At 38.9% G+C, this 25567-nt stretch overlaps 1 protein-coding gene and 1 long non-coding RNA gene across 7 annotated transcripts; one reads left to right on the forward strand and one right to left on the reverse strand.

Annotated features, from left to right (window-relative positions):
* The first annotated feature begins 5468 nt into the window (after nucleotides 1–5468).
* On the forward strand, nucleotides 5469–12318 carry LOC132631011 (mitochondrial uncoupling protein 2-like). 6 transcript variants are annotated; one of them, XR_009578783.1, is made up of 10 exons: nucleotides 5471–5756; nucleotides 5831–6043; nucleotides 6407–6485; nucleotides 6560–6687; nucleotides 6764–6862; nucleotides 6958–7062; nucleotides 8337–8411; nucleotides 9355–9441; nucleotides 11815–11912; nucleotides 11948–12318. XR_009578783.1 is itself a non-coding variant. In XM_060346610.1 (9 exons), exons 1-9 carry the CDS (start codon nucleotides 5691–5693, stop codon nucleotides 11210–11212), a joined length of 855 nt encoding a protein of 284 aa, XP_060202593.1. In that variant the 5' UTR covers nucleotides 5470–5690; the 3' UTR covers nucleotides 11213–11808. The 6 variants fall into 6 exon arrangements, 4 of the variants coding, with proteins under 4 accessions (XP_060202595.1, XP_060202593.1, XP_060202594.1 ...); XR_009578784.1 differs by lacking the exon at nucleotides 9355–9441 and having other exon boundaries at nucleotides 5470–5756; XM_060346610.1 differs by lacking the exons at nucleotides 11815–11912; nucleotides 11948–12318 and adding an exon at nucleotides 11210–11808 and having other exon boundaries at nucleotides 5470–5756.
* Nucleotides 12319–12993: 675 nt separating this feature from the next.
* Nucleotides 12994–15260, reverse strand: LOC132631012 (uncharacterized). The gene is made up of 3 exons (XR_009578785.1): nucleotides 14889–15260; nucleotides 13452–13512; nucleotides 12994–13339 (listed from the first exon to the last, which is right to left on the reverse strand). It is a non-coding gene; the product is annotated as an uncharacterized LOC132631012 (long non-coding RNA).
* Between the last annotated feature and the right edge of the window lie 10307 nt (nucleotides 15261–25567).

Below are 25567 nucleotides of genomic sequence, written 5' to 3' on the forward strand. Positions count from 1 at the left end.
GCCTTTAGCTCTTTTAGTTCTGCCGGAGCCATTCGATAAGGAGGAATAGAAATGGGCTTGGTGTCCGGCAACACATCAATGGCGAAGTAAATCTCTCTTTCTGGTGGAAGACCTGGAAGCTCGTCTGGAAACACATCTGGGAATTCATTCACTACCGGAACTGACTGGAAAGTTGGCAACTTTGCCTCGGTGTCATGAACCCGAACTAGATGATAAATATAACCCTTTGCTTTCATCTTCCTCGCTTTAAGGTAGGAAATAAACCTACCCTTCGGAGATGCTGCATTACCCTTCCATTCAAGCACGGGCTCTCCCGAAAACCGGAATCGAACCACTTTCATGCGGCAATCAACATTTGCATAACACGAGGCCAACCAATCCATACCCATAATTACATCGAAATCTAGCATTTTCAGCTCAATCAAATCAGCTTTGGTCTGACGATCACATATCAGGATGACACAATTTTTGTACACTTGCCTTGCTATCACGGGATCACCAACCGGAGTGAGTACCTCAAAGGGTCTAATTGACTCGGGTTTCACCCCAATACAACATATGGAGTACTATAAGAGAATGTAGAACCCGGATCTATCAATGCATACACATCACGGGAGAATACAGAAAATATACCTGTAACTACATCCGGAGAGGACTCGAGATCCTGTCGTCCGACTAAAGCATATACGCGGGGCTGAGTGGCACCTGAAGTAGATGCTGCCCCTCGGCCTCTCCCTCGGCCTGCTGTCATCTGGGAAGTCTGCCCTACCGGGCGTACTGATGAAGAACCAGCTGCTGAACCTGTAGGCTGAACTCCCACTCTGCCACTCATCGACGGGCAATCTCTCATCATATGCCCCACCTGACCACAAGTATAACAGGCATCCGAACCCTGACGACACTGTCCGACATGTAATTTGCCGCATTGATTGCATCGTATTCTCAACCTCGGTAAAGTCCATCTTGTTGCAATAGGAATGAACAAAAACAAATAAGTTTTGGCTAATGTGATAAAGATACCAATTAGTGTTCCAAAGACTTTACCACTTTTATTTATGCCAAATAGCTCAGGAACAAATATGTACGGAATAGAAAGATTCCAACCTCCCAAGTAAAGAACTGCTACAAATAATGAAGAAACTAGGGGTCTTCTCTGACTATAATCTTCCCTGAATTGGGAATCTGAAGCCCTCGAACTCTGGCCCTGTCCTGAACGGAAGGAGCGATCGAATCTCCTACTTGCGAATCGAGGAGGTGCACTCGTCACTGACTGGCCTGAGTACCCAGAATATGTCTGCCTTGATCCCCCTCTGTGATCACTGCTAGCTCCTACGGATCTGGCCCTCTTACCTTGTCTTCTATCAACATCACGATCGCCTCTTTGTTGTTGTTGTCGCCCCTCCAAATTCTGAGCATGGGCATGTATTCGGGAAATATCCATCCCGTCTTGCAAGGAAGCCGTCAAACAATCTCTAAACAAATGTGGCCCTAGGCCACTTACAAATCTATGCACCCGGTCTCCCATGTCGGCCACCATAGCCAGGGCATACCTTGCTAAGGAATTAAATTGCATGCTATACTCCCGGGCGCTCATATTTCCTTGCCTCAGATTTAGAAACCTGTCCGCTCTAGCTCGACGGACCTCGGGTGGCAGGTAGTGACGAATAAAGGCATCTACGAACTCTTGCCAAACCGGAGGAGACGCATTCTCTCCTTTTGATAATACCCAGTTGTTGTACCATAACACCGCCACATCCCGGAGTCTATAAGATGCCAACTCCACGGATTCGGTTTCGGAGGCATGGACAATCTTCAATGTCCTCAACATTTCATCAATGAAACCTGCGGGTCTTCCTCCGGCTTTGACCCGAAGAACTCCGGAGGATTTAAACTCATAAAATCACGGGCTTTGGTACTTGCTGCCCGATCGCTTGAACCCACATTCTGTCGTTGCGCCTGTGCGGCAACCAATTGCGTCAATAACTGGATAGCCTCGGTCAATTGTTGACCCGAAGCAACTGGTGGAGGAATTGGAGCTGGGGCCCCTCCTTGCTCTTCCACATTAGGCGGGGTAGAAGTGGTATTAGACAGGGCCTCATTATGCGATTCGCCCTCTTCTATGTTCATCGGAGGCTCTCTTTCTACCCGTCTCTTTGTCGTAGCCTTGCCCCTCTGGGCGGCTGTAGCCTTTCCCTTTGGCGGCATTCTGAAATCATAACACACTATTAGGGAGGATAAAATCTTAAACATGGCTCTATCTCACGATCTCATGAGAAGAAGGATGGTCATTTTTCCTAAATGTCCTGTAGCCTCTTGTTTATTGATGTGACGCGCTACACACCATAAACAAGACTCTACTAGACACGGCTCGTAGACACTTCCTAGGACTGAACCGCTCTGATACCACTTTTGTCACGACCCAGCTAGGGGCAGCGACGGGTACCCGGGGCTAGCCATCGAGCACCACTCGTGCTACTACTTATCTTGCTCATTTAATGGTCTTCCGTCAGTTTTATACTCAAATTGTAGGAAAATCATATTTTATATGGAAACATAATTACTCATTAAATACATTTGCCTCATCAAAGCAATATATACATATAATAGCATCTCGTGAGTCCATCTAACCCGCACTGCGTATCTACGAGCCTCTACTGGAGTGCTGAATATAGGGACGGGACAAGACCCCGTCGTGCCCAAAATACATATATATAGATATACATATATACACAAGAGAATAATCATAAGCACCTCCGGGACAATGGAGGGCTTCCAATCAGCTGACAGCTACTACAGATCTGGATCGAGCTCTCCTCCCTGTCTACCTGTGGGCATGAACACAGCGTCCAAAGAAAACGGACGTCAGTACGAACATTGTACTGAGTATGAGAGGCATAAACAACGAAATAAGACAATGATGTAAAAAAGATATCAGTATAGCACATCTGGATCTGACTGTCAAGTATAAAGAAAACAAGTCATGTTGTCTTACTTATGCTCATTATCATATCATATATGCATCATTTATAAACTGCCCGTCCATATCGGATCGGTGTGATAATCATAACATGAGTCTGCATCCAGGCCTCCCGCGTCCAGGGTAGTATCTCATGCCGCCCACTAGTGGTGTCTGCCCATGCCATCTGGCCATGGTGTATCGCATAGCTGCCCGCCTTGGCGGTGACTGCCCGGCCAAATAGGCGCGGTGTAATAGTAATATCATCACAATATGCTTAACTTATCATAATACATGCATAAGGCTCAAGATCAACCATATTTTATCGGGGTGACGTAAGGTCGTGATCCCCCGATTGCATTATAGAGCAATCATTGACATTCTGCCTCACCTTGAAGGGATTAACATATAAGGTGAGTGTAAGCAATAAATAACATCATTAGAATCATTAAACTTTAACTCATTACCTTGTGTAGCTAATTATGGACATAGGCTCATATCTTTCGGGACTTAAGAAGTTCACAGATAAGAAAGAAAGTACACCACAGGATTCATGCCATTAGAAAGAAAGGTCTAGCCTCACATACCTTTGATGTTTAACCAAGCTATCGTTCGCTTGTTCTCCTTTGATATCACGTCTCTACCTTCAAGAGGGAATTCGTACTAACGTTAGTTATTCGACTATAAAAACGTGCTACCATTTCTAGAGGAAATTGGGCAGCACTTCCCTTATTTATACTACTTTTCCCGTATTCTATATCAACTCCCAAACGCTCGCAACAATATTCGCAATATCGCAATCAACAATCATCGTTTGTATACATTGACCACAATCCACCATTCCTTTTCAATTTCTCCACATTCATAGTTATAGCTTACTATCGCGTTTTCTCATGTGTAATACTTATTTCATGGTCTAAGCGTCATTTATAACATATTCATGATTTCAACCCATCAACATTCATGATTCCATTCAACTACCATTCAACCATGACACTATTCGCTCATTTATGACCCATTTGCTATACTTTTCTACAATTCGGGTATCTTAACCTCTCAACACCTTAAACAACATGAGATGGTCATGAAAGTTACCTTGGATGATGGTTGAACAAGCCTTGAGTGGAGTTCCTCCTCTAGCACCAAAACCCTACTTCACTTCTTTTGGGTTTTCTTGAGAAAGATAAACTTTAGTGTAATTCTTACACTTGATTTCGTGGGTTTCATGTAGTTGATCACTAATTTCCTTTGGTTTTCTTGTGATGAAGAGTAGAGAGTATTCTAGAGGCTTCTTGAGAAAAATATCGTGGAATGAAATGAATTGAATGAGCTTAGGTCTCTTTTTAATAACTTAAAATCTAATCCGGAATGAACAGTGACTGAGGTGTACAGTGTCGTAAACCCACTTTAAGGGCCGTATTCTGGTTTACGGTCCGTCCTTCGCCACCGTATTTAAACATAACAGAACCAGAAATGTTTGCTAGAGTCATGGTGGTTTACGGTCACAGTTTACGGGCCGTATTTCGATTTACGGTCCGTATTCTGGGTCGTATTTAACCATTTAGACATTTGGCAGAAAGTTAAAATTTTTGAAAGGTTGGAGGACGATAGCAATTTATGGTCCGTAAATCACTTTACGGGTCGTATTCCACTTTACGACCAACTGGGTCAAAGTGCAAACCTGCAACTTTTCACTGTACGTTCACGGGGAAATTTCCGAGGTGTAACATTATTGAAGTAGAATTTCATTGTGAATGAGGTTATACTTATATTTTCCCTTTCTTTTGAATTATTTACTGAAGTTACGCTGGAACTTACTTATGTAATGTTGGAATTTGACATAAGAGTATCATGTTATTTCTTTTGGATTTTGAATTTAGGTTATATTTTCAATTTTAAGCTATTTGCTTTCACAGTACATATTGTTTATTTTTGACTTACATTTGATGGATTTTTTGTGTCACACATTTGAATAATGTTATAGCATTATATTTATAAATATAATTTTTTTGTCAAACATTCAATCCATGACGTTCTCACAAAAAAAGTGTTCTTTTAAGTTTTATAATTAATTAAAATTAAATATTATTAATTTAAAAAATATATATCAATTTATTTTTTACAATATTAGTTAGAAATATATGATTTATTAATTAATATATTTTCAAGAAACAATGTGTTACTAAATAACTAATTTAATATTATTTATAAAGGCAAATCTTTTTAAAATATTAATTTTAATTTTTTTATAATTAAATTTTATTTTTAAGTTAAACTAACTGTGTAATTACACTTGTGCAATAAAACAACACATTTTTAATTACAATGTAATTACATTATGACAAACAAACATGTCATTATAATTAGACTATTGTGTAATTACTAGGATGTGTAATTCCTACCCTAGTAATTACACCAATTCCAATTACAAGGTGGTTTCTAAACAGGCCCTTAATATGTGGTATACTAATTATGTAGGAAGTGGTAACGTGAGATTAATTGAAACTTAAAAGCCGAGTCACCCCAAAATTAGAAAAAAATATAACAAGTGAAATCTCACAGAACATGTGGGAATCTTTTTAGTAATTAAACACTGGGTAGTGTACCGTACTATGGGAGTTGTTGCTTCAGCTTTCAATTTCTATTAATGCCGCTAATCAATTACTGTAATGGTATGATTCCTTTACTTGCTATTTACTTATAATTGTGTAAGGCAACACAACAATCAAATCAAATGGGATCGAAGATCTCATTCGCCGGAATATTCGTTATTAGTGCTACCGCTGCTTGTTTTGCCGAGGTACTCTCTCTCTTTCCTAATTCAACAAGTTTGATTTCTGTTTGATTAAACCCCTAAGGTTGTTGAAATTGCAGTTGTGTACATTACCTTTAGACACGGCTAAAGTACGACTACAGCTGCAAAAGAGAGGATCAGGAGAAGGTGGTGTATCCAAGTACAGGGGATTATTAGGTACAGTTGTTACAATTGCTAAGGAAGAAGGTTTATTAGCTCTTTGGAAAGGCATTATACCTGGCTTACATCGCCAATGTATTTATGGTGGCCTAAGGATTGGCTTATATGAACCCGTTAGTATTCTTTTTTCCTACATTTCATTTAGAAATAATGGTAAAAAACACACCTGAACTATCACTTTTTTGCAAGTTTCCTACCTGAAATATCACCAACTCTTTATCAAAACACACCTCGAAATCTATGAGTGACCTGTACTGTGAACGAAATTTTATGGGCAAATTAAGTTGTCACGCACCTTTTGACGATTATATTCAAACACTTGGTCTAGTCGGCTTTGAGGTGTGTTTTGATAAATAGTTAGTGATAGTTCAGGTAGGAAATCCACAAAAAAGTAATACTTGAGGTCTGTTTTTGACCATTATCGCTTTCATTTAAAGACATTGTAAATATTTTTTGATTGATTGTAATTGGACCAGGTCAAGGCATTCGTTGTAGGCAGCCATTATGTTGGAGATATTTCCTTATTCAGTAAAGTTTTTGCTGCTCTTGTTACTGGTGAGACAAACTTGATATTGCTTTTGGGGATCAGACTTATGATTTTGTATTGACGTCTTTCTTTCCTTGTAAAGGTGCAGTAGCAATTGCTGTGGCTAATCCCACTGATCTTGTAAAAGTTCGACTCCAGGCTGAAGGTAAAGCTGGTACATCTAGGCGTTATGATGGTGCTCTCGATGCATACTATACCATAGTGAAACAGGTGATCGGGCACCTAATATGCACAAGTAATCTATTGAAGCAAAATCATTTACATATTTTAGTTGATCAAATTATAGGAAGGGCTGGCGGCTTTGTGGACAGGAATTGTGCCAAATATTGCACGGAATGCTATTATTAATGCTGCTGAACTGGCCAGTTATGATCATCTCAAAGAGGTACATCTAATGATATTTTGATTCACTGACGTTTTGTTGTAGTACCTCATGCAACTATTTCGCATGCTGCTTCTCTAAAATTAGATCCTTTGCAGATAATCGTAAAACTTCCAGGATTTACAGATAGTGTTTTAACTCATCTCCTAGCTGGTTTAGGTGCTGGATTCTTTGCAGTTTCTATTGGTTCACCAGTTGATGTGGTAAAATTTCCTGTTTCTCAATATTTTAAGTGAATTTAAAAAAAAAAAAAAAGAGATTATCTGCCTCTGGAACCTGCATTTTTTTTATTTGGCTCTTATCAGTTCTAAAATGGTTTTTTCGGATAATTACTCTTTTTTCAATCATGGAGATTCTTATCGTTTTGAGACCAGAAATTTTTGAGATTAGATATATAGATGAGAAATGAACCAAAATGTGGCATAGCTGGTGCCTCATGTCCAGACACCACTGTTATTAAATAAAGAAAAGAAGGTTTAGAGGAATGATAGTCGGTCAACTTGATTATCTACACCTTTTTATTCCAAGCTAGTTAGGAGTGTACGAATTCTCAATATTCAGTTCGCTCTAGTGGGTCTCAATTTCAGTTTGGTGATTAAAGGATTTATCATAGTTAGACTGTTTATGTTGATTGTTAACCTACTGGAAGCCTCCTCCTTTATCCGTACGTCGGACCCGCTATACTTTGTGAAGCTCGTATAGGCGGAGTTTATTTAAACTCTAGAGCACTGTTAGTGAAGAGAATAAAAGAAATCCTAGAATCCCGGTAGAACAGATACAAGCGTTGTGTCAGTTGTGTATTGCCTGGCTAGAACTCAATGCGTTTTACCTTTCAAGCAATTGGTTTTAGAAGAAAAGTGAAAGAATAAGTAAGCTGTAGTTGAGGTTATGTGGCGATGACTATCATACTCTTAGGGCTTAGCTCTATCTGTCATGCTTTGTTGCATTTTCGAATTCCATTAGGAACTCGTAAACCATACCGAAAGTTTTAGCTTAAACCAGAAAGTGGAAATTCCCCTCAGACTGACTTAAAATCTGATCAAGCTTAGTTCCGTGTTATTGTTGATATTTACGGTATTCTAATTTTTTTTTTTTTTTTTTGAAGTTCTTGGTGATTCTTTTTAACTAGTTCTTGGTGATTCTTGCTTTGATGAAGGTTAAGTGGACACTTTTTTGATCTGGAGGGAGTAACTTATTAAAACGTGCTTGTTATAATGCGTTGCTTTTTCTAGCAATCTGAAACTAGTGCTGTTGTTTATTACATAGTTTTTCATGAATGGTTATATTAATAAGAATGCAAAGAGTACAAGCATGCATCATTCTCACACACGCACAAACACAAGGGTCCTCTAAGTGACGACCAAGGGAAGATATTCATGACTTGGTCAAGTTTTTGTTGGAAGTTTGGTGAATACTTTCTGTAAAAACACAATTTATTTCACGCCTGTGAAAAGGTCTTTTGCTTGCTGTCTTTTAGGTCAAATCAAGAATGATGGGAGATTCAGTATACAAGAACACCTTTGATTGTTTTTTCAGAACATTGAAGTACGAGGTAATTTTGTTCAGTCATTTTCTTGCTTCAGAATGGATGGTCATTTGTCAGCATATCATATTTACTGTAGATAGAAAAATATTAGCAAAATGTACTTCTGTAATTTGCAACCTAAAATTGTTTGCTGCTTATGTAGACTAAGAATTGTATCAAGTCTAACTAGAGGTGTTTCCATTCACCAATTGTATTTTGAAAAGTAATATACGTCCCAAAGTATGAAACAATAGCGCCATGCTTGAACTAGTTGAACACTTCGAGTTTCAGCTTGAACATCACACATACGATTGTTTTATTTGTATTGGAGAATCCAAAAGTCGAAGTTGAAATCACGCATTTGTCTCTTTTCCATGCATCTTCTGGATGCTTTTTAATGAACAACTCGTTCATCGTCAAAAATAATCCAGAATTTGAAATGTGTCTCCGCAATAAGTTACCAAAAAAAAAAAAAAGTGTCTCTGCAGGCAATGAGGAGTGAATTTCTCCACTGATCATAAAGAAAAAGAAAGAAAGAAATGTGGTAGGAGTAGGTAGCGAAATAGATAACAAATAGTTGATGACAGAGAGGACCTTATTTTTTTTGTCTAATTGCTAAATAATGTATGAGGAAAAATATTGCTATAGAGGGGTCTTTTTATAAAACAGAAAACAGACAATTAACAAAGATATCTTATTCTTGTTTCTATCCTCTCGGTATGAGTTCCTCCTGTCTACCTATACTTCTTATGCCCTTGGTGTGTCAACTGGCATCAATGGGGAGCTCAGAGCAGTTGACACCCTTCAGTTACTAGTTGACAAACTGCTTTCTGGTGATCCTGTCTTCTCAACTTTCATTGTGTTGCATTACTGATCTCAGTTTTTTACCTGATAATCTCAAGAAAAGATTGTTATTGGATTAGTAGATACTAATATGAAATGCTTATGTAGCTTAACATGGCTAATGCAGGGACCACTTGCTTTTTATAAGGGTTTCCTCCCCAATTTTTTTCGACTAGGATCGTGGAATGTTATCATGTTTTTGACTCTTGAGCAAGTAAGTATAGCTCCTACTCTGGAATTAATAGGGTGACTACAGATTTTAAGCATAATACTTACATTCCAATGAATTATGAAAACATAATTTTTCCGTCATTGTTATATATGTTGAGCTAAATCAACTCTCATTTAACCGAAAGCTACCTCTTTATCATTTACATAGTCTCTTTTGACCATGCTAGACAATTAAGATAAGAGTCGGATTGTGCATTGTCCAGTATTTGTGGGGGAACTAGCGTTTGCATATTACTAACTTATATGTTCTTAGATAATAAAAGAACCTAAAAGTTGTATCAAGATTAAAGAAGAGTGAGAGTGTCCCGTATAACATTTTTTGCTGTATAAACTGATTAATACCTTCCTCTCGACGGAAAGTGGACACCGTTTTGGGACTGACCAAATGGAAAGTTGGACTGCTTTTTCAAACAGAGGAAGTAGGATTCTGGAAACAGTTCAATTTTTTATGTTCCTACAATGCCACCTAAGATTCAATTTTTATGTTCCTACAATGCCACCTAAGATTCAATTTTGTTATGTTCCTAGGACTGTTTTTCTTGGTGTAGTTATAATACATCCTTCTGTACTTTTTTCAATTTTTTTTTATGACGGTGGCATCCGGGTCAGGTTGTGCGCACCTCCGCTAATTTCACCAGGTGCCTACTACTGTTACACTTTTTATAGGCGACTAATTCCACAGAATACATTATTCTGTACTCTGATCATGAGCTTTTCTGGTGTTGGTCATTTTAATTGCTTATTTACATTGTTGCAGCTCACACACATCTCAGCTATAACTTAGGACGAATAATGTGGACCTCCCCTCTAGTTTAACAAAACTAAGTAAACTTCGCTCTCCACATTGAGAAATAACTAAGATCTCCTGACTAGTTTAATATGTTATTATAGCCGGTTACATTACCATTCTAAAAAAAACTAGTTTAATATGCTATTACAAGGACCATGGTCGCTGTCTACCCAGTAAGACCATGACATTAAAGTCAGTCAATAGGTTTAAACTTTGCTTACAGTTCCCTAGACAGGTATTGGGGAAAGATTTTCATCAACGTTGAGCTAGCTTGACTCCACCATTTGAACATCAAGGTTTGACATTAATGATATATTGATATCCCTAAACGCTCTTCAACCTTGAGGTCTTGCTTGACTCCAGCCATGTAAAAATCCAAATTTGATAGCAATGGAATCCCCAAACCAACTGTTCTGCCTTGATCACTTCCCTTGTCTCTCTGGTTCCTTAGACCATCCTGTCAGCTCCCTCCCCCAGTCTGCTTTTGTCTCTGGCCCCTTCCCTTGCAGTAGGGTATCTTCTCCCCCATTCCCACCTTGGTAAAGCCACCGTTTCTTTTGTATATATTTCGTGTGTGCTCATCTGCACTTTGAACATTGCAGAACCATGTTATTACACATGCTTAATTATTTTGCTTACATTCTTTTGTTTTATTTCCTTTCCCCGTGAAATATAATAGTGACTATGTCTTAAATTTCATACTTAAATGAGAAGCTGCATGTTTGAACAAGTGGCAGTTTTTTGCTTGGATTGAGTATATGTACGGAATTTGGAAAATGAATATGTAGATTTGTCTAATGAAGGAAACCATTACCCAAATGGTGAAAGGTGAAAAGTGAAAAGCTAAGCTCCATTGTTCCATGTTAATTATTTGACGGGTTATTGTGGGAACGAGGCCTTGCCTGCATCTAACTTCCCAAAACCTTGGAAAGTGATTCTACTCTTTCTTGCTGTGCAACAGTAGAAGATCCTCTAATTTCTATAAGAAGTGATTATTGTGTTTGCAAGACGAAAGCCTCTCTTATCAAACAAAAAAAGGAAAGCCTCTCTTCATTTTCTCTTACAAACAAATGAACGAGGTTTGGTCAAATTACTCTGTGAACTAACTATATCATTTTTTCAAACTAGAGCTAGGTCTAATTAGTTTTCTTTACGCTGATGACCTAAGTGCTCTAAGGCTGGGATTACTTTGTTGCTCTCATCTAACCTATCAACAAAATAGCAAGTTGATGAAAATCTTGTACTACACTCTACTGACCATACTATGAGCCTGTTTGGATGGGCTTATGCCTATAAGCTGTTTGCAGCTTATAAGCTAAAAAAAATAAGTTGGGGTAGTCTAACTTATTTTTTTTGGCTTATAAGCTGTTTTCAGCTTAAGCTGCTTTAGATAAGCTAAGTCAAATGGGCCCAATTATTTTTTTGAGCTTATTTTAAGCACAAAATGACTTTAAGCTGCCAGCCAAACACTCAAAAAAGCTGAAAACAGCTTATAAGCTAACTTATAAGCCAATCCAAACGGGCTCTATTTCTTACCTTACCTTTTCTGTAATGTTTCTGTGATAGGTCAAGAGATTCTTCGGATGATGAATAATTTTTTTTAGACCATTGAGTGTTTGCCAGCAGAAAGTGCTTTTAGCTTGGGATTGGATTTGTGCTTCTGCAATTACTTTCTGAAGAGGAAACGGATGTTTCTCAGAATCAGTGTGGGTGTTTCGAACTGGGAATGCGATTTTCTTATCAGATATCACAAAAGTTACTCTGTTATTCATAGGGCCTGCAGGGATACACTGGGTTGCCTTTGTTTTTTCTCCAGTTATAATTACGATACATCTGGATAATTAGTATATAAATGATGTAACTTTGATAAGTACAGCAGAATACTTTAATTGGTAATACATACCAAATGTCTCTCTCAAAAAGCCAAAGAGGAATAGAATGAGAAAATGTAGTCATACGATTGAGTCATCTACGTAGAAAGTCATCGATGCATAACTTGTATTCTTGTTTATTTGACTGGAAGGTCATTCATATAGTTGAAGTGTAATCGATTTTGCTTTTTTTTTTTTTTTTTTTTCCCCTTATGAGTCCTGAATAGGTCTGATCATCAGTTGGTTAGGTTCCGTTTTGGCCGTTCGATGACTCTAGTTGTTGAGTACCCTGAGGATGGTACCAGACCGACTTCTAGTTGTAGCGGATCTTACTTACATCGGTTCTAGCGCTTTCTCTTGATTCTATTTTGGAAAGATCTTTCCTTGCTCTGAGGAATGTCCGGTTTAACCAGAATCATCTCGTTAGCTTTTTGAGTCATCCCGGAATCTTTGGCTTATGCCATGTGCTCCAAACTTGAACTCAAACGGTTCTTTACATACTAAATCGTCAACCGAACCAATAAGAAATTGATTATTGGTTTTTGATTAATCGGTTAGCGGTCATCAACGGTTTGGTTATCGGTTAAATGCTTATTTCGAAGTGAGGCGGCCATCAGTCACAGTGATTTTTTCTTTCTAAATTTCTTACGATATTTTCTCTTGTAAATGTTTACTAAACGCTTTGATCAAGGAAAAAAAAAAGACTGTTGTAAGTATTGAGGTGAGGAGTTGATGAATTGAGGAGGAGAAACGGTCCAATCAAAGACATTGTATTCTATATAAATTCACATCTGAAGACATGCCAACCTCACACCCTGAGATTTCGATGTCCTCTGTCTCAATACTAGAAAATAATAGAGCAAGACGATCAACATAAAAATAGAAAACCACTTGATTATAACTGCTCTTCACAAAGTTCTCATAAATAAAAAGACAAAGTACTCACGCGAAAGCTACTGACACAAAGAACACACAAAAAGATGAATAATACAGCAACAACTTGAAAACATTGCAACAGACACTTCACTAATACAATAACAAATTGAACATTCAGAGTGCAGCTGCTGACACTTCATTTTAGCTTAATTAAAGCATCATTTCTCCAGGCCACTGACTTAAAAAATACATTACCAGCTTCAAAAGATGTAGCAGCTTAACATGCCAACAAGGCAACTATAAGAAAACAGCAGCACCAAGCCACCAACTTCAAAACTGCATCACTAATTTTAAAAACAAAAAATAGGAAAAAAGTGTTGCCATGAGGAAAAATAGGTAGTGGAAAAACAGAAACTTGAAATAATAATAAAATGTTCAACTATAAATATAATTTACCAGATGCATAGAAGAGTCCCATCTAAGCGTCAAGCGTCAGCAACAGTAATGTTGGCCAAATCTAAATATAATTTGTATCAATCAGCCATGCAATAAAAATGTTCCACAAACTATTTACGATCTATCTATATATCTATATAAAGCAGGGCAAAAGAAGAGTGATGTGATAACTCTTGTAAATTAGTATTCTTATTTCTCTATTTTTCTCCAATTATTGGACTTTTCATTTCTATCAATTTCTGCACTCATTCCAAAAAAAAAAAAAAAAGAGTCACGTCTTAAATCTATACCAAAAATGAAAAGGCACATTTTTACTTTTTGCAACTAGTGTATCTCTCCCCACTTCGTGCAGATGTAGAAGCTACCTGTAAATTTATAAATCGACATTCTTTCATAAATTTAGCCGGTGATAGAAAAGATATATACAAAACTACAAACATATAAGGCAAAAGAACATATGGATAAGTAGCACCCGAGGAAATCCAAGTAGAAGTATCGATTGCTTTTCCAATTTTGATAATTATATATTTCTCTAGGAACAATTCTCCTAATTACGCGTTTACCCGTAAAATGATACAGTTGAATTTGTATATGTGGTTATGGACACGCGGATCAATATGACCAAATTAACAAAATAATAAAAAGAAATATTAAGATAAAACTAGAATGAAATGATAAAATGAGATTTAGAGTAATATAGCAGCCTTGATGACATCGTGAACCCGAGTCCCCAGGCAGGGTTTCTGACAAAGCTTAAGAACTCAACAAAGAGCAAAGAATCACAAGTAAATTGCTAAGTATGTTGTTTGCTTGTGGAAATAAGAATGCATACACTTGAGCTATAGGTAATAAACTAGAATTTGTGACGAATGTGGATTGAGGTCTAGGATTGCTTTCCTTACCTAGGTGTAATTCCAATTAGGTAAACTAGATTATGCTTGATAGGTGTTGGTCTAGGTATGGTCATCAATATCTTAAACACTCACTCAATATTACTCAATATTGAGTGGTCTAAGTCAAAATCACTTTCTCCAGATGAAATAGTTGAAATTAAGGCAATTGATTAGTGACTCAAGTTGGGTAATTGCTATCTCTAGCTCAAACCCGTTAGTTAAGAAATATCAATCACTTGATTCACCTAATTTCTTGTTAACTAATTAACCCAACCTTAGTTCCTCTTTCTCAAGTAAGAACTTAGGCAATCAGGGCATGAATCTATGTTTGCAACCATAAATTCACAAATTAAGCATGTAATTAGCTAAATAACAATGAACCCAATCATATTCAAGCATTTAATTAGTTAACCATTAGGAATCACACACTAGGGTTGGTTTGCAACCCTAAAAGATAAGATTAGCTACTCATGGAAATGTAAAATTCAATGAAAACTAAACTAGAAAGCATAAACATAATGAAAATTGGAAAGAAATTACGAACTCTAAGTGTTTTATTCTTGGAAAAACTTGAAAAATGGCTAAGGGAGCTCCAAAAGGAGCTCCTAAATCGCACCAGCAGCTGCAGGGATGAAGAGAGTGAGAAAATTGCTCTAAAACCCTTTTCAAAGTCTCTAGCAAGAAATTCCAAAAATGCCCCTCGGAATACATTGTGCTCTACAATTGGAGAATTGTGCCAACAATCGGGTGATTATGCTCCACAAATGGACGATTTTGCTCCACACTGGTGATGAAACAAACAAAACCAACTATTTGAAGTTTTCCATTGCGCACTAGCAGGTGGACCGCATTGCGGTATCAATTGTGATTGTGCTCCACAATCTGAGCATTGTGGTCCACAATGAGCTTCTATGTTTTGCACTTTCTCCAACCTTCCGTAATCAACTTGGATCTTCACTCTAATCATCTAATTTGGACAAGTCAATTGGATTACTTCAATTTCCTGAAATCAAATATATTTCATTAGCATCCTTAGCTTAATTGATCACTTTTGAACTGAAAAACTATAGTAAAAAGCAACAATAAAGTGGTGAAAATCACCACGTATCAACTCCCATGTAACGACCCATTTGGTCGTTATAGCCATTTTACTCTTTCCCTAGAATACCTTTCTCATAGATCCTTTTCTATACTATTGACTTGGTTGGTAAGGTGAGTTGGATTGGAATTAGGGAGAATCTTATTTTTTGTTCAGGTGCACCGCACCTGCGAACCACGGGCAGCACTTGTGTGCCTACACCTACGACATTCTCTGTACCTCTGTGAAATTATGTGAAGTTAAGTGTGTTCTGCATCTGCAGACTAATTCCCCTTAGAAGACAGGCCGCATTTGCGAGCCTCAGCCCGCTTCTGCGGGATCATGGAGACCAGAACCCTTAAATCCATTGTTTCCAAATCGAGCCTCATTCACTCTAAACACATTCTTAGGCCTAGGGAGCTAGGTGAAGGGCTATTTTGAAGAGTTCCTTAAGGATGACCATTGGGGTAAAATTCCTATTCTTATACTACGATTATATCTTAGATTAGTAGAGATTATCATGTTAGAATCATGTTGGAAATGGGGGATTTCATGGCTTTTAAACCCTAACTTGAAAAATGAGGTTTTCTTACAAATTTTGGGTTATTCGGCAAGATTTCCTAGTTACTAGCTGTCACGACCCGACTAGGGGCCATGACGAGTACCCGGGGCTAACCACCGAGCGCCGCTCATACCATTACCCATCGTACTCATCAAGCGTTCATTCATTAATCTTATACTCAAATCATAGGAAAACCATTTTTCACTTGAAACATATTTACCTTATATACATAAGCCCTCCGGCTATTAAAATAATACATATACATACGAGGAGAATCCGTGAGACCATACTACCCACTCATACGTATCTACGAGCCTCTACTAGAGTACTAGACATATGGACAGGACAGGACCCCGTCATGCCCAAAACATATATCTATATATATATATATATATATATATATATATATATATGTATATATACATACATACATACACACACACGAATAAATCTATGGCACCTCTGAAACAATGGAGTGCTCTCAAGTCAGGTAATAGCTCCTACGAGTCTGGATCACCTCCATGTCTACCTGTGGGCATGAACACAGCGTCCAAAGAAAACGGACGTCAGTACGAACATTGTACTGAGTATGTAAGGCATCAACAATAATAATACATCAATGAAATAAGGAAGCATCAAATGAGGAGCAACATGTAACTAACTATCAATTATAAAAGAAATAATGCATGCTGGCTTACTCCATAATCATCATCATATCATGTATGCATATATGTATAAACTGCCCGACCATATAGGTACGGTGTGATAATCATTAGCCCGCGTCCAGGCCTCCCGCGTCCGGGGTACCATCTCATGCCACCCACTAGTGGTGTTTGCCCATGCCACCTAGACATGGTGTATACGCTGCCCGCCTTAGCGGTGTCTTCTCGGCCATATAGGCGCGGTGTAATATCATCATCATGTACTCGTCATAATGCATGCATAGAACTCAAAGACAGCTATACTTTATCGGGGTGACATAAGGTCGTGAACCCCCGATTCCATTATGGAGCATTCATAAGCATTCTGCCTCACCTTGAAGGAATTAGCATATAAGGTGAGTGTATACCATAAACAACATCAATGGATCGTAGTTAACATCATTAGCTTTGTATAAACATCATATCGTGAACTCTAGAATCTTTGGACTTAAGCTCATCATCATCATGTTCATAATATCTCTTATTTTTAACTCATATGGCTATTCATGAACATAGATTCTTAATTTTTCGGAATGTAGGAAATTCACGTAGAAGGAGGGAAAATCAAGCCATAAGATTCATGCGTTAGAAATAACAGACTAGCCTCACATACCTCTTTCGTTTAGCTATTCTATCATTTGATCGTTCTCCTTCGATGTTCGCGTTTCTACCTTCAAGAAAATTCGTATTAACATTAGTTAATCGATTATAAGAACATGCTTACTAAGACTAGAGAAAATTGGGCAGCATTTCCTTTGTTTATACGACTTTTCTCATTTCACATATCGACTCCCAAGCATCCATAACAACATTCACAATATTATAAACAACAATCATTATTCACCTACATTATCCATATTTCACAATTTCACTTCAATTCCTCCATAATCGTGGTCATAGTTCACTATTGCGTTTTCTCACATATAATGCTTATCCCATATTCTAAATGTCACTTATAGCATACTTACAATCACAACATATTAATATGCATGATTCACTCCAAACTACTACTCAAAAATTACACTATTCTTACATTCATAACCCATTTTCTATCTCCTTCTACAATTCTAGTCTTCCAGCCTCCCAATACTTTAAACAACATGGAATGATCATAAAACTTAGCTTTGATAATGTGGGAATGAGCTTTAAGTGGAAATGCTTCACTTGAGCAAAACCCTAGTTCCACTTCCCATGAGATTTCTTGCCTTTGATGAACCCTAGTGAGTTTCTTGCACTTGTTTCTCTTGATTTGATGAAGTTGGTCCTTAGTTTCACTTCGATTCTTGTAGATGAAGAGTGGAGAGAGTTCTAGAGGGTTCATGAGGTGTGGAGTGAAAATGAGAAGATGGAAAATGAAAATAATAAACTTGGGTCTCTTATTTAAAAACATGAAATTCTGTCCAGACTAAATTATACGGACACTTATACGGTCCGTATAAATTTATACAGTCCGTGTAAGTGACCGTAAAATTATCCCAGCAACAACTCATTCTGTGACCATTATACAACACATTATATGGTCCGTATAATTTTATTCGGTCCGTATAAGTGACCGTATAATCCCATCAGTGAGGGACCTTTACTGTGACGTTTCTGCGGACCATTATACGGACCGTACAATTGGTCGTATAATATATCTCTTCTCCGATTTTGTTCTCGTCACTTCGTTTGATCTCAAATCCTTATAGAACCTTCTTCGCACTTGTTTAACACTTCATTAACAATCTAAGGGACGTTATAACTCTTATCCAAAACATCTTTAAGCCATCATTCATTCGATACTCATAAATCCTGCCCAACACATAACATATACCTTGCTTTCCTTAACAACTTCCGTCTCGTACCTCAAATGTCTTTGAAATCTCATTTAGAATCATCAATTGTTATTTCTTACTTATTAAAACATCATATACGTCGTGCCCTTCGTTAGTCTATTCACTGTGCATTAACGAATTTTTTTTTCGGGGTGTAACATTCTTCCCCCCTTTTTGGAACATTCGTCCTCGAATGTTAAGCACTCGGCAATTCTATGAAAATTTTGCCAGTGTTTCCCTATAATATGACACTACCATCCTGTCACAACAACCCATAATAATATTGCCTCACAGGGCCACAACACAATAGCAATATAAGTTGGCCACACACGACCCATATGCATAAAAGAAAACATACATACCTCATAATCCCGATGTTTCATCGTGGATCTCTTCTGGGGGTTGAAATAAGTGCGGGTATTTGGATTTCATACTCTCTTCTGCTTCCCAAGTCATTTCTTCTCGGTTGTTATTTCGCCATAAGACTTTAAGTGAGGCCACTTCCTTATTTCGTAGTCTCCATACTTGCCTGTCTAATATGACAATGGGCACTTCTTCATAGACTAGCTTTTCTGTCACTTGAACATCAACTATTGGGACAATCCCCGTAGGATCTCCAACACATTTGTGGAGCATTGAGACATGGAAAACTGGATGGACTGATTCAAGTTCTGGAGGTAAGTCCAATTCATAAGCTACTTGACGCACCTTGCGGATAATCTTATAGGGTCCAATATATCGAGGACTTAACTTTCCTTTCATACCAAATTTCAGCACTCCTTTCATTGGTGACACCTTTAAGAATACCCCATCATCAACTTGAAATTCTAAGTCTCGCCGGCGGTTGTCCGCATAAGATTTTTGGCGACTTTGGGTTGTCAATAATCGATCTCGGATCACGTTGACTTTTTCTACTTCTTGTTGAATTAACTCGGGGCCTATTAGCTGTACTTCTCCTATTTCAAACCATCCAATTGGGGATCTGCACTTCCTTCCATATAGAGCTTCATACGGAGCCATTTGGATACTGGAATGGTAGCTATTCTTATATGCAAACTTGATTAGAGGTAAGTGGTCGTCCCAACTACCACCAAAATCTAGAACACATGCTCTTAGCATATCCTCCAAGGTCTGAATGGTACGTTCGGCTTCCCATCAGTCTGCAGATGAAATGTCGTGCTAAGCTTTACTTGAGTACCTAGACCTTCTTGGAAAGATTTCCAGAACTTGGCTGTAAATTGCCCTCCTCTATCTATGATAATGGATATCAGAATACCATGGAGTCGCACAATCTCCTTGAGATACAACCTTGCATAATCTTCTGCTAAGTATGTGGTTCTAACAGGAAGAAAGTGAGCTACTTTCGTCAATCTATCCACAATCACCCATATAGAATCATAATTTCTTCGGGAATGAGGTAATCCCACAATAAAATCCATATTAATCATTTCCCATTTCCAAGTAGGGATTTCCATTGCCTGCAATAATCCTCCTGACTTTTGATGTTCGATTTTCACTTGCTGGCAATTTGGACATTGAGCTACAAATTTTGCTACGTCTTTCTTCATGCCATCCCACCAATATATAAACTTGAGATCATGATACATCTTTGTCGCTCCTGGATGAATAGAATACCGAGAATAATGTGCTTCTTCTAGAATTCGGCAATGTAATTCTGCAACATTCGGAACACATAGCCTGCCTCGGTGTCTAAGAATTCCATCCATAGAAGTTTCAAATGGAGACTTCTATTTTTCATGAAATGTGTCTCTGTAATGGCTCAAATGAGGATCTTCATACTGACGCTCTTTCACTTCCATATTCAGGGACGAAACTGTGGGATTATTAATATCAATCCCTACACTACCTGAATCAATTAAACGTACTCCAAGATTAGCTAGTTGGTGGAGCTCATGAATTAATTCTTTCTTCTCCGGAGGAATTTCACATAGGCTTCCCATCGATCGGCGGCTAAGCGCATCAGCTACTACATTTGCCTTCCCGGGGTGGTATAAAATACTCACATCATAATCTTTCAATAATTCTAACCACCGCCTCTGCCGCAGATTCAACTCCTTCTGTTTGAAAATATATTGAATACTCTTGTGATCTGTATAGATATCAACACGCACACCATACAAGTAATGTCTTCACATCTTTAATGCATGAATAACTGCAGCCAATTCGAGATCATGAGTTGGGTAGTTCTTTTCATGGTTCCGTGATTGTCTTGAGGCATAAGCAATGACTTTACCGTGCTGCATTAACACACATCCTAACCCAACACCGAAAGCATCACAATATACAACATAGCCATCTGGCCCTTCTGGGAGTGTCAAGACTAGGGCTGAGGTTAATTTGTCCTTCAACTCTTGGAAGTTGCGTTCACAAGCATCATTCCACTGAAACTTAGCTGACTTTTGGGTTAGCTTCGTCAATGGGGCTGAAATAGAGGAAAATCCTTCTATGAACATTCTATAGTAACCTGCCAATCCCAGAAAACTACGGACTTCTGTGGTCGTCGTAGGCCTTGGCCAAGTCTTCACAGCTTCAATTTTCTTAGTATCAACTCGAATGCCATCATCTGAAATAACATGGCCCAAAAATGTCACAGAATTCAGCCAAAACTCGCACTTTGAAAATTTCGCATACAATTCTCGAGCCCGAAGAATTCCAAGGACAATACGTAAATGGTCTGCATGTTCTAATTCTGTGCGAGAGTATACTAGAATATCATCAATGAATACTATTACGAATAGATCTAAGAGAGGTCTGAATACATTATTCATCAAATTCATGAACGCTGCCGGAGCATTAGTTAACCTAAATGACATCACCCGGAATTCATAATGGCCATATCTCGTTCTGAAAGCTATTTTGGGAATATCTTCTTCTCTAACTCTCACTTGATGATAACCCGACCTCAAGTCTATTTTGGAAAACCACTTGGCACCCTGTAGTTGATCAAATAAATCATCAATTCTCGGAAGAGGATATTTGTTCTTTATGGTCACCTTATTCAACTGCCTATAATCGATACACATTCGTAAGGAACCATCTTTCTTTCTCAGGAATAGGACTGGTGCTCCCCACGGTGATGAACTGGGTCTAATAAACCCTTTCTCAAGCAAATCCTTCAACTGTACCTTTAACTCTTTCAATTCTGCTGGAGCCATTCGGTAAGGAGGAATAGAAATAGGCTTGGTGTCCGGCAACACATCAATAGCGACATCAATCTCTCTTTCCGGGGGAAGACCTGGAAGTTCATCTGGAAATACATCCAGAAATTCATTCACTACCGGAACGGATTGGAGAGTTGGCGACTTTGCTTCGGTGTGATGAACTCGGACTAAGTGATAAATATAGCCCTTAACTATCATCTTTCTTTCCTTAAGGTAGGAAATAAACCTACCTCTTGGAGATGCTGTATTACCCTTCCATTCAAGCGCGGGCTCTCCCGAAAATTTAAATCTAACTACTTTCATTCGGCAATCAACATTAGCATAACATGAGGCCAACCAATCCATACCCATAATCACATCAAAATCTAACATTTGCAGCTTAACTAAATCAGCTTTAGTCTGGCGGTTGCATATCGCAATTACACAATTTTTATACACTTGTCTAGCTATCACGGGATCACCAACCGGAGTAGATACCTCAAAAGGTTTAATTGGCTCGGGTTTCACCCCAATACGACCAGCAACATATGGAGTAATATAAGATAGGGTAGAACTCGAATCTATCAATGTATACACATCATGGGAAAATACGGATAATATACCTGTAACCACATCCGGGGAGGACTCAAGATCTTGTCGTCCGGCTAAAGCATACATACGGGGTTGAGTGGCACCTGAAGTAGATACTCTCTCTGCCTCTGCCTCGTCCTACTGGGATCTGGGGAGTCTGCCCTACCGGGTGCACTGAAGAAGAACCAGCCGATGATCTTGTGGGCTGGACCCCAACTCTACCACTCATCGATGGGCAATCTCGCATCATGTGCCCAACCTGGCCTCAGGCATAGCAATCATATGAACCTTGGCGACACTGTCTGGAATGTAATCTACCGCACTGGCTACATCGCGGTACTGGGGATCTCCTCTGGCTATAATCTCCCCCAAACTGATACTCTGAGGCCCTCGAATTCTGACCCTGTCCTGAAGGAAAGGAGTGATCAAATCTCCTACCTGCAAATTGTGGAGGCGCACTAGTCACCGACTGGCCTGAGTGTCTAGAATATGCCTGCCTTGATCCCCCTCTATAATCATTACCTGCCCCTTTAGATCTGGCCCTCTTGCTTTGCCCTCTATCAATATCACGATCACCCCTTTACGGATGTTGTTGTCCTTCTAAATTCTGGGCATGGGCCTGAATGCGGAAAATATCCATCCCATCTTGTAACGAAGCCATCAAGCAGTCCTTGAACAAATGTGGCCCTAATCCACTCACGAATCTGTGCACTCTATCCCCCATGTCGGCCACCATAGTCGGGGCATATCTAGCCAATGAATTAAGCTGAAGGCTATACTCCAAGACACTCATATTTCCTTGTTTCAAATTTAAGAACCTATCCGCTCTAGCTCGGCGGACCGCGGGTGGCAAATAGTGGCAGATGAAGGCATCTACAAATTCTTGCCAAACGGGAGGAGGCGCATTCTCTTTTCTTGATGATATCCAATTATTGTACCATAATACCGCCACATCTCGGAGTCTATAAGATGCCAACTCCACAGATTCAGTTTCGGAGGCATGAATAATCTTCAATGTTTTCAACATTTCATCAATAAAGCCTTGCGGATATTCATTCGGCTTTGACCCGAAAAACTCCGGAGGATTCAAACTCATGAAATCACAGGCTCTGGTACTAGCTGCCCGATCACTTGGACCCGCATTCTGCCGCTGTGCCTGGGCGGCAACTAACTGTGTCAACAGATGAATAGCCTCGGTCACTTGTTGACCCGAAGTAGCCGGTGGAGGAACTGGAGGTATAGGAGCTGGAGCTGAAGCCCCTTTTTGTTCTTCTATAATAGGCGGAGTAGAAGAGGCATTAGATGGAGCCTCATTATGTGATTCACCTTCTTCTACATTCATGGGTAGCTCTCTTTGTACCCGCCTTTTCATCGTTATCTTGCCCTTCTGGGCGGCTGTAGCTTTTCCCGTTGGCGGCATTTCAGAAATCATAGCACACTATTAGGGAGGAGAAAATCTTATACACGGCTCTATCGCACGATCTCATAAGAAGAAGAATGGTCATTTTTGCTAAATGCCCTGTAGCCTCATGTTTATTAGTGTGGCGCGCAACACATCATAAACAAGACTCTACTAGACACGGCTTGTAGATACTTCCAAGGACTGAACTGCTCTGATACCACTTTTTTCACGACCCGACTAGGGGCCATGACGGGTACCCGGGGCTAACCACCGAGCACCGCTCATACCATTACCCATCGTACTTATCAAGCATTCATTCATTAATCTTATATTCAAATCATAGGAAAACCATTTTTCACTTGAAACATATTTACCTTATATACATAAGCCCTCCGGCTATCAAAATAATACATATACATACGAGGAGAATCCGTGAGACCATACTACCCACTCATACGTATCTACGAGCCTCTACTAGAGTACTAGACATATGGACGGGACAGGACCCGGTTATGCCTAAAACATATATATATATATATATATATATATATATGCACACAAAATAATAAATCAATGGCACCTCCGGAACAATAGAGTGCTCTCAAGTCAGCTAATAGAGTGCTCTCAGTCTGGATCACCTCCCTATCTACCTGTGGGCATGAACACATCGTTGATATTTGGCACAAATATCATGTTTTGTGTCGTATTACAGCTTCTTCTTATGACTTTTATCGCTTAATTCATGACGTAACCGTCATATTTGAACTTATGTCATTACATTTCATGTGTATAGGTACGATGACGACAAACGATGGAAACTGTGCTTGAAATGATTGGAATTCGTAGCATATGGCGATTGGCTGAGGTGACGAGTCGAAGACCGCAAAGGACGAACTAAAAGGAGAGCTAATCGACTGAAGGAACCTCGCTTTCCATCCGCATCGCGGAAGCATCGCGAGAAGCCTCAGAACTTCAGGCCATCGAGGCGCATCGCGTGAAGAAAGCGGAACAACCAAACTCAGTCATCAGTGTTGCGCGATCCATCCGCATCGCGTGAAGAAGGTGAGAACCTGCAGACCATTGCGCGATCCTTCCGCGATGCGGAAGGAAAGCGGAGATCTGCGGTTGTTTTCCCGATTAGACTAGGATTTGGATTCCTTATTTATTATTTTTACCCTAGCCTATATATACACGTTTTGATAGCTGAGAACAGTGTGCTGGGATTATTCAAGGATTTGTAAGCCACCGTTCTCCTTTCTCTCTCTCTAGGTTATTTTATTTTTCATCTTTTTCAACCTTAGTTTATTCATGGCTTCTTTTGTCTATGATCGAATCATGAGTAACTAAACTTCTTAGTTCTAGGGTTGTGGCGAAAGACTTGAAAGTTGATTTGATGACAATTTCTATCTATTGATTTTCCATATTGTGGGTTGCTTATTTATTCTTGATTTTAATTGTTTGATTATCTGGCCAATAGTTAGACACTATCTGTGGTGCGTGAATTGAACTTGAGAAAGGGAATTCACGTACGTAATAAGAATAAATAGAGTTTGTTCGATTTAATCGTTTTGCTAATGAGGATAGAGATATACCCTTTAACCCTACTTAGTTGAATACGGAGAAATAAATGCGTTCTTGTTACTTCTGATGACCATAGAGATATAGGCGTTATAGTAACATCTATAGGCTTGTGAGTAGTTCGAGAGAATATCATAAAGCATAATTAACCCGTTAACTAGTAACCCAGGAAATAAAATAGGTGGAATTGTCTGATGATCAACTGGATTGTCGAAAGCCATAACCCTAGACCTTTCTCTCATCTGAAAATTCTTACAGTCCTTGTCCACATAGTCCCAGTCATAAAAACACCCATCACAAATTGTTTACTTTTCAGTTTTAGTTTAGTACAACAAA

Source organism: Lycium barbarum, chromosome 3 (assembly GCF_019175385.1).
Source record: "Lycium barbarum isolate Lr01 chromosome 3, ASM1917538v2, whole genome shotgun sequence".
NCBI lineage: Eukaryota > Viridiplantae > Streptophyta > Magnoliopsida > Solanales > Solanaceae > Lycium > Lycium barbarum.

What these genes read in the sequence shown, in the direction of transcription:
- LOC132631011 (XM_060346608.1), top strand. Translation starts at nt 5,691, where the DNA reads ATGGGATCGAAGATCTCATTCGCCGGAATATTCGTTATTAGTGCTACC. An exon ending in ACTATACCATAGTGAAACAG is followed by an intron (nt 6,688 to 6,763) that starts GTGATCGGGCAC and finishes ATCAAATTATAG; the next exon opens with GAAGGGCTGGCGGCTTTGTG. An exon ending in GTTATGATCATCTCAAAGAG is followed by an intron (nt 6,863 to 6,957) that starts GTACATCTAATG and finishes GATCCTTTGCAG; the next exon opens with ATAATCGTAAAACTTCCAGG.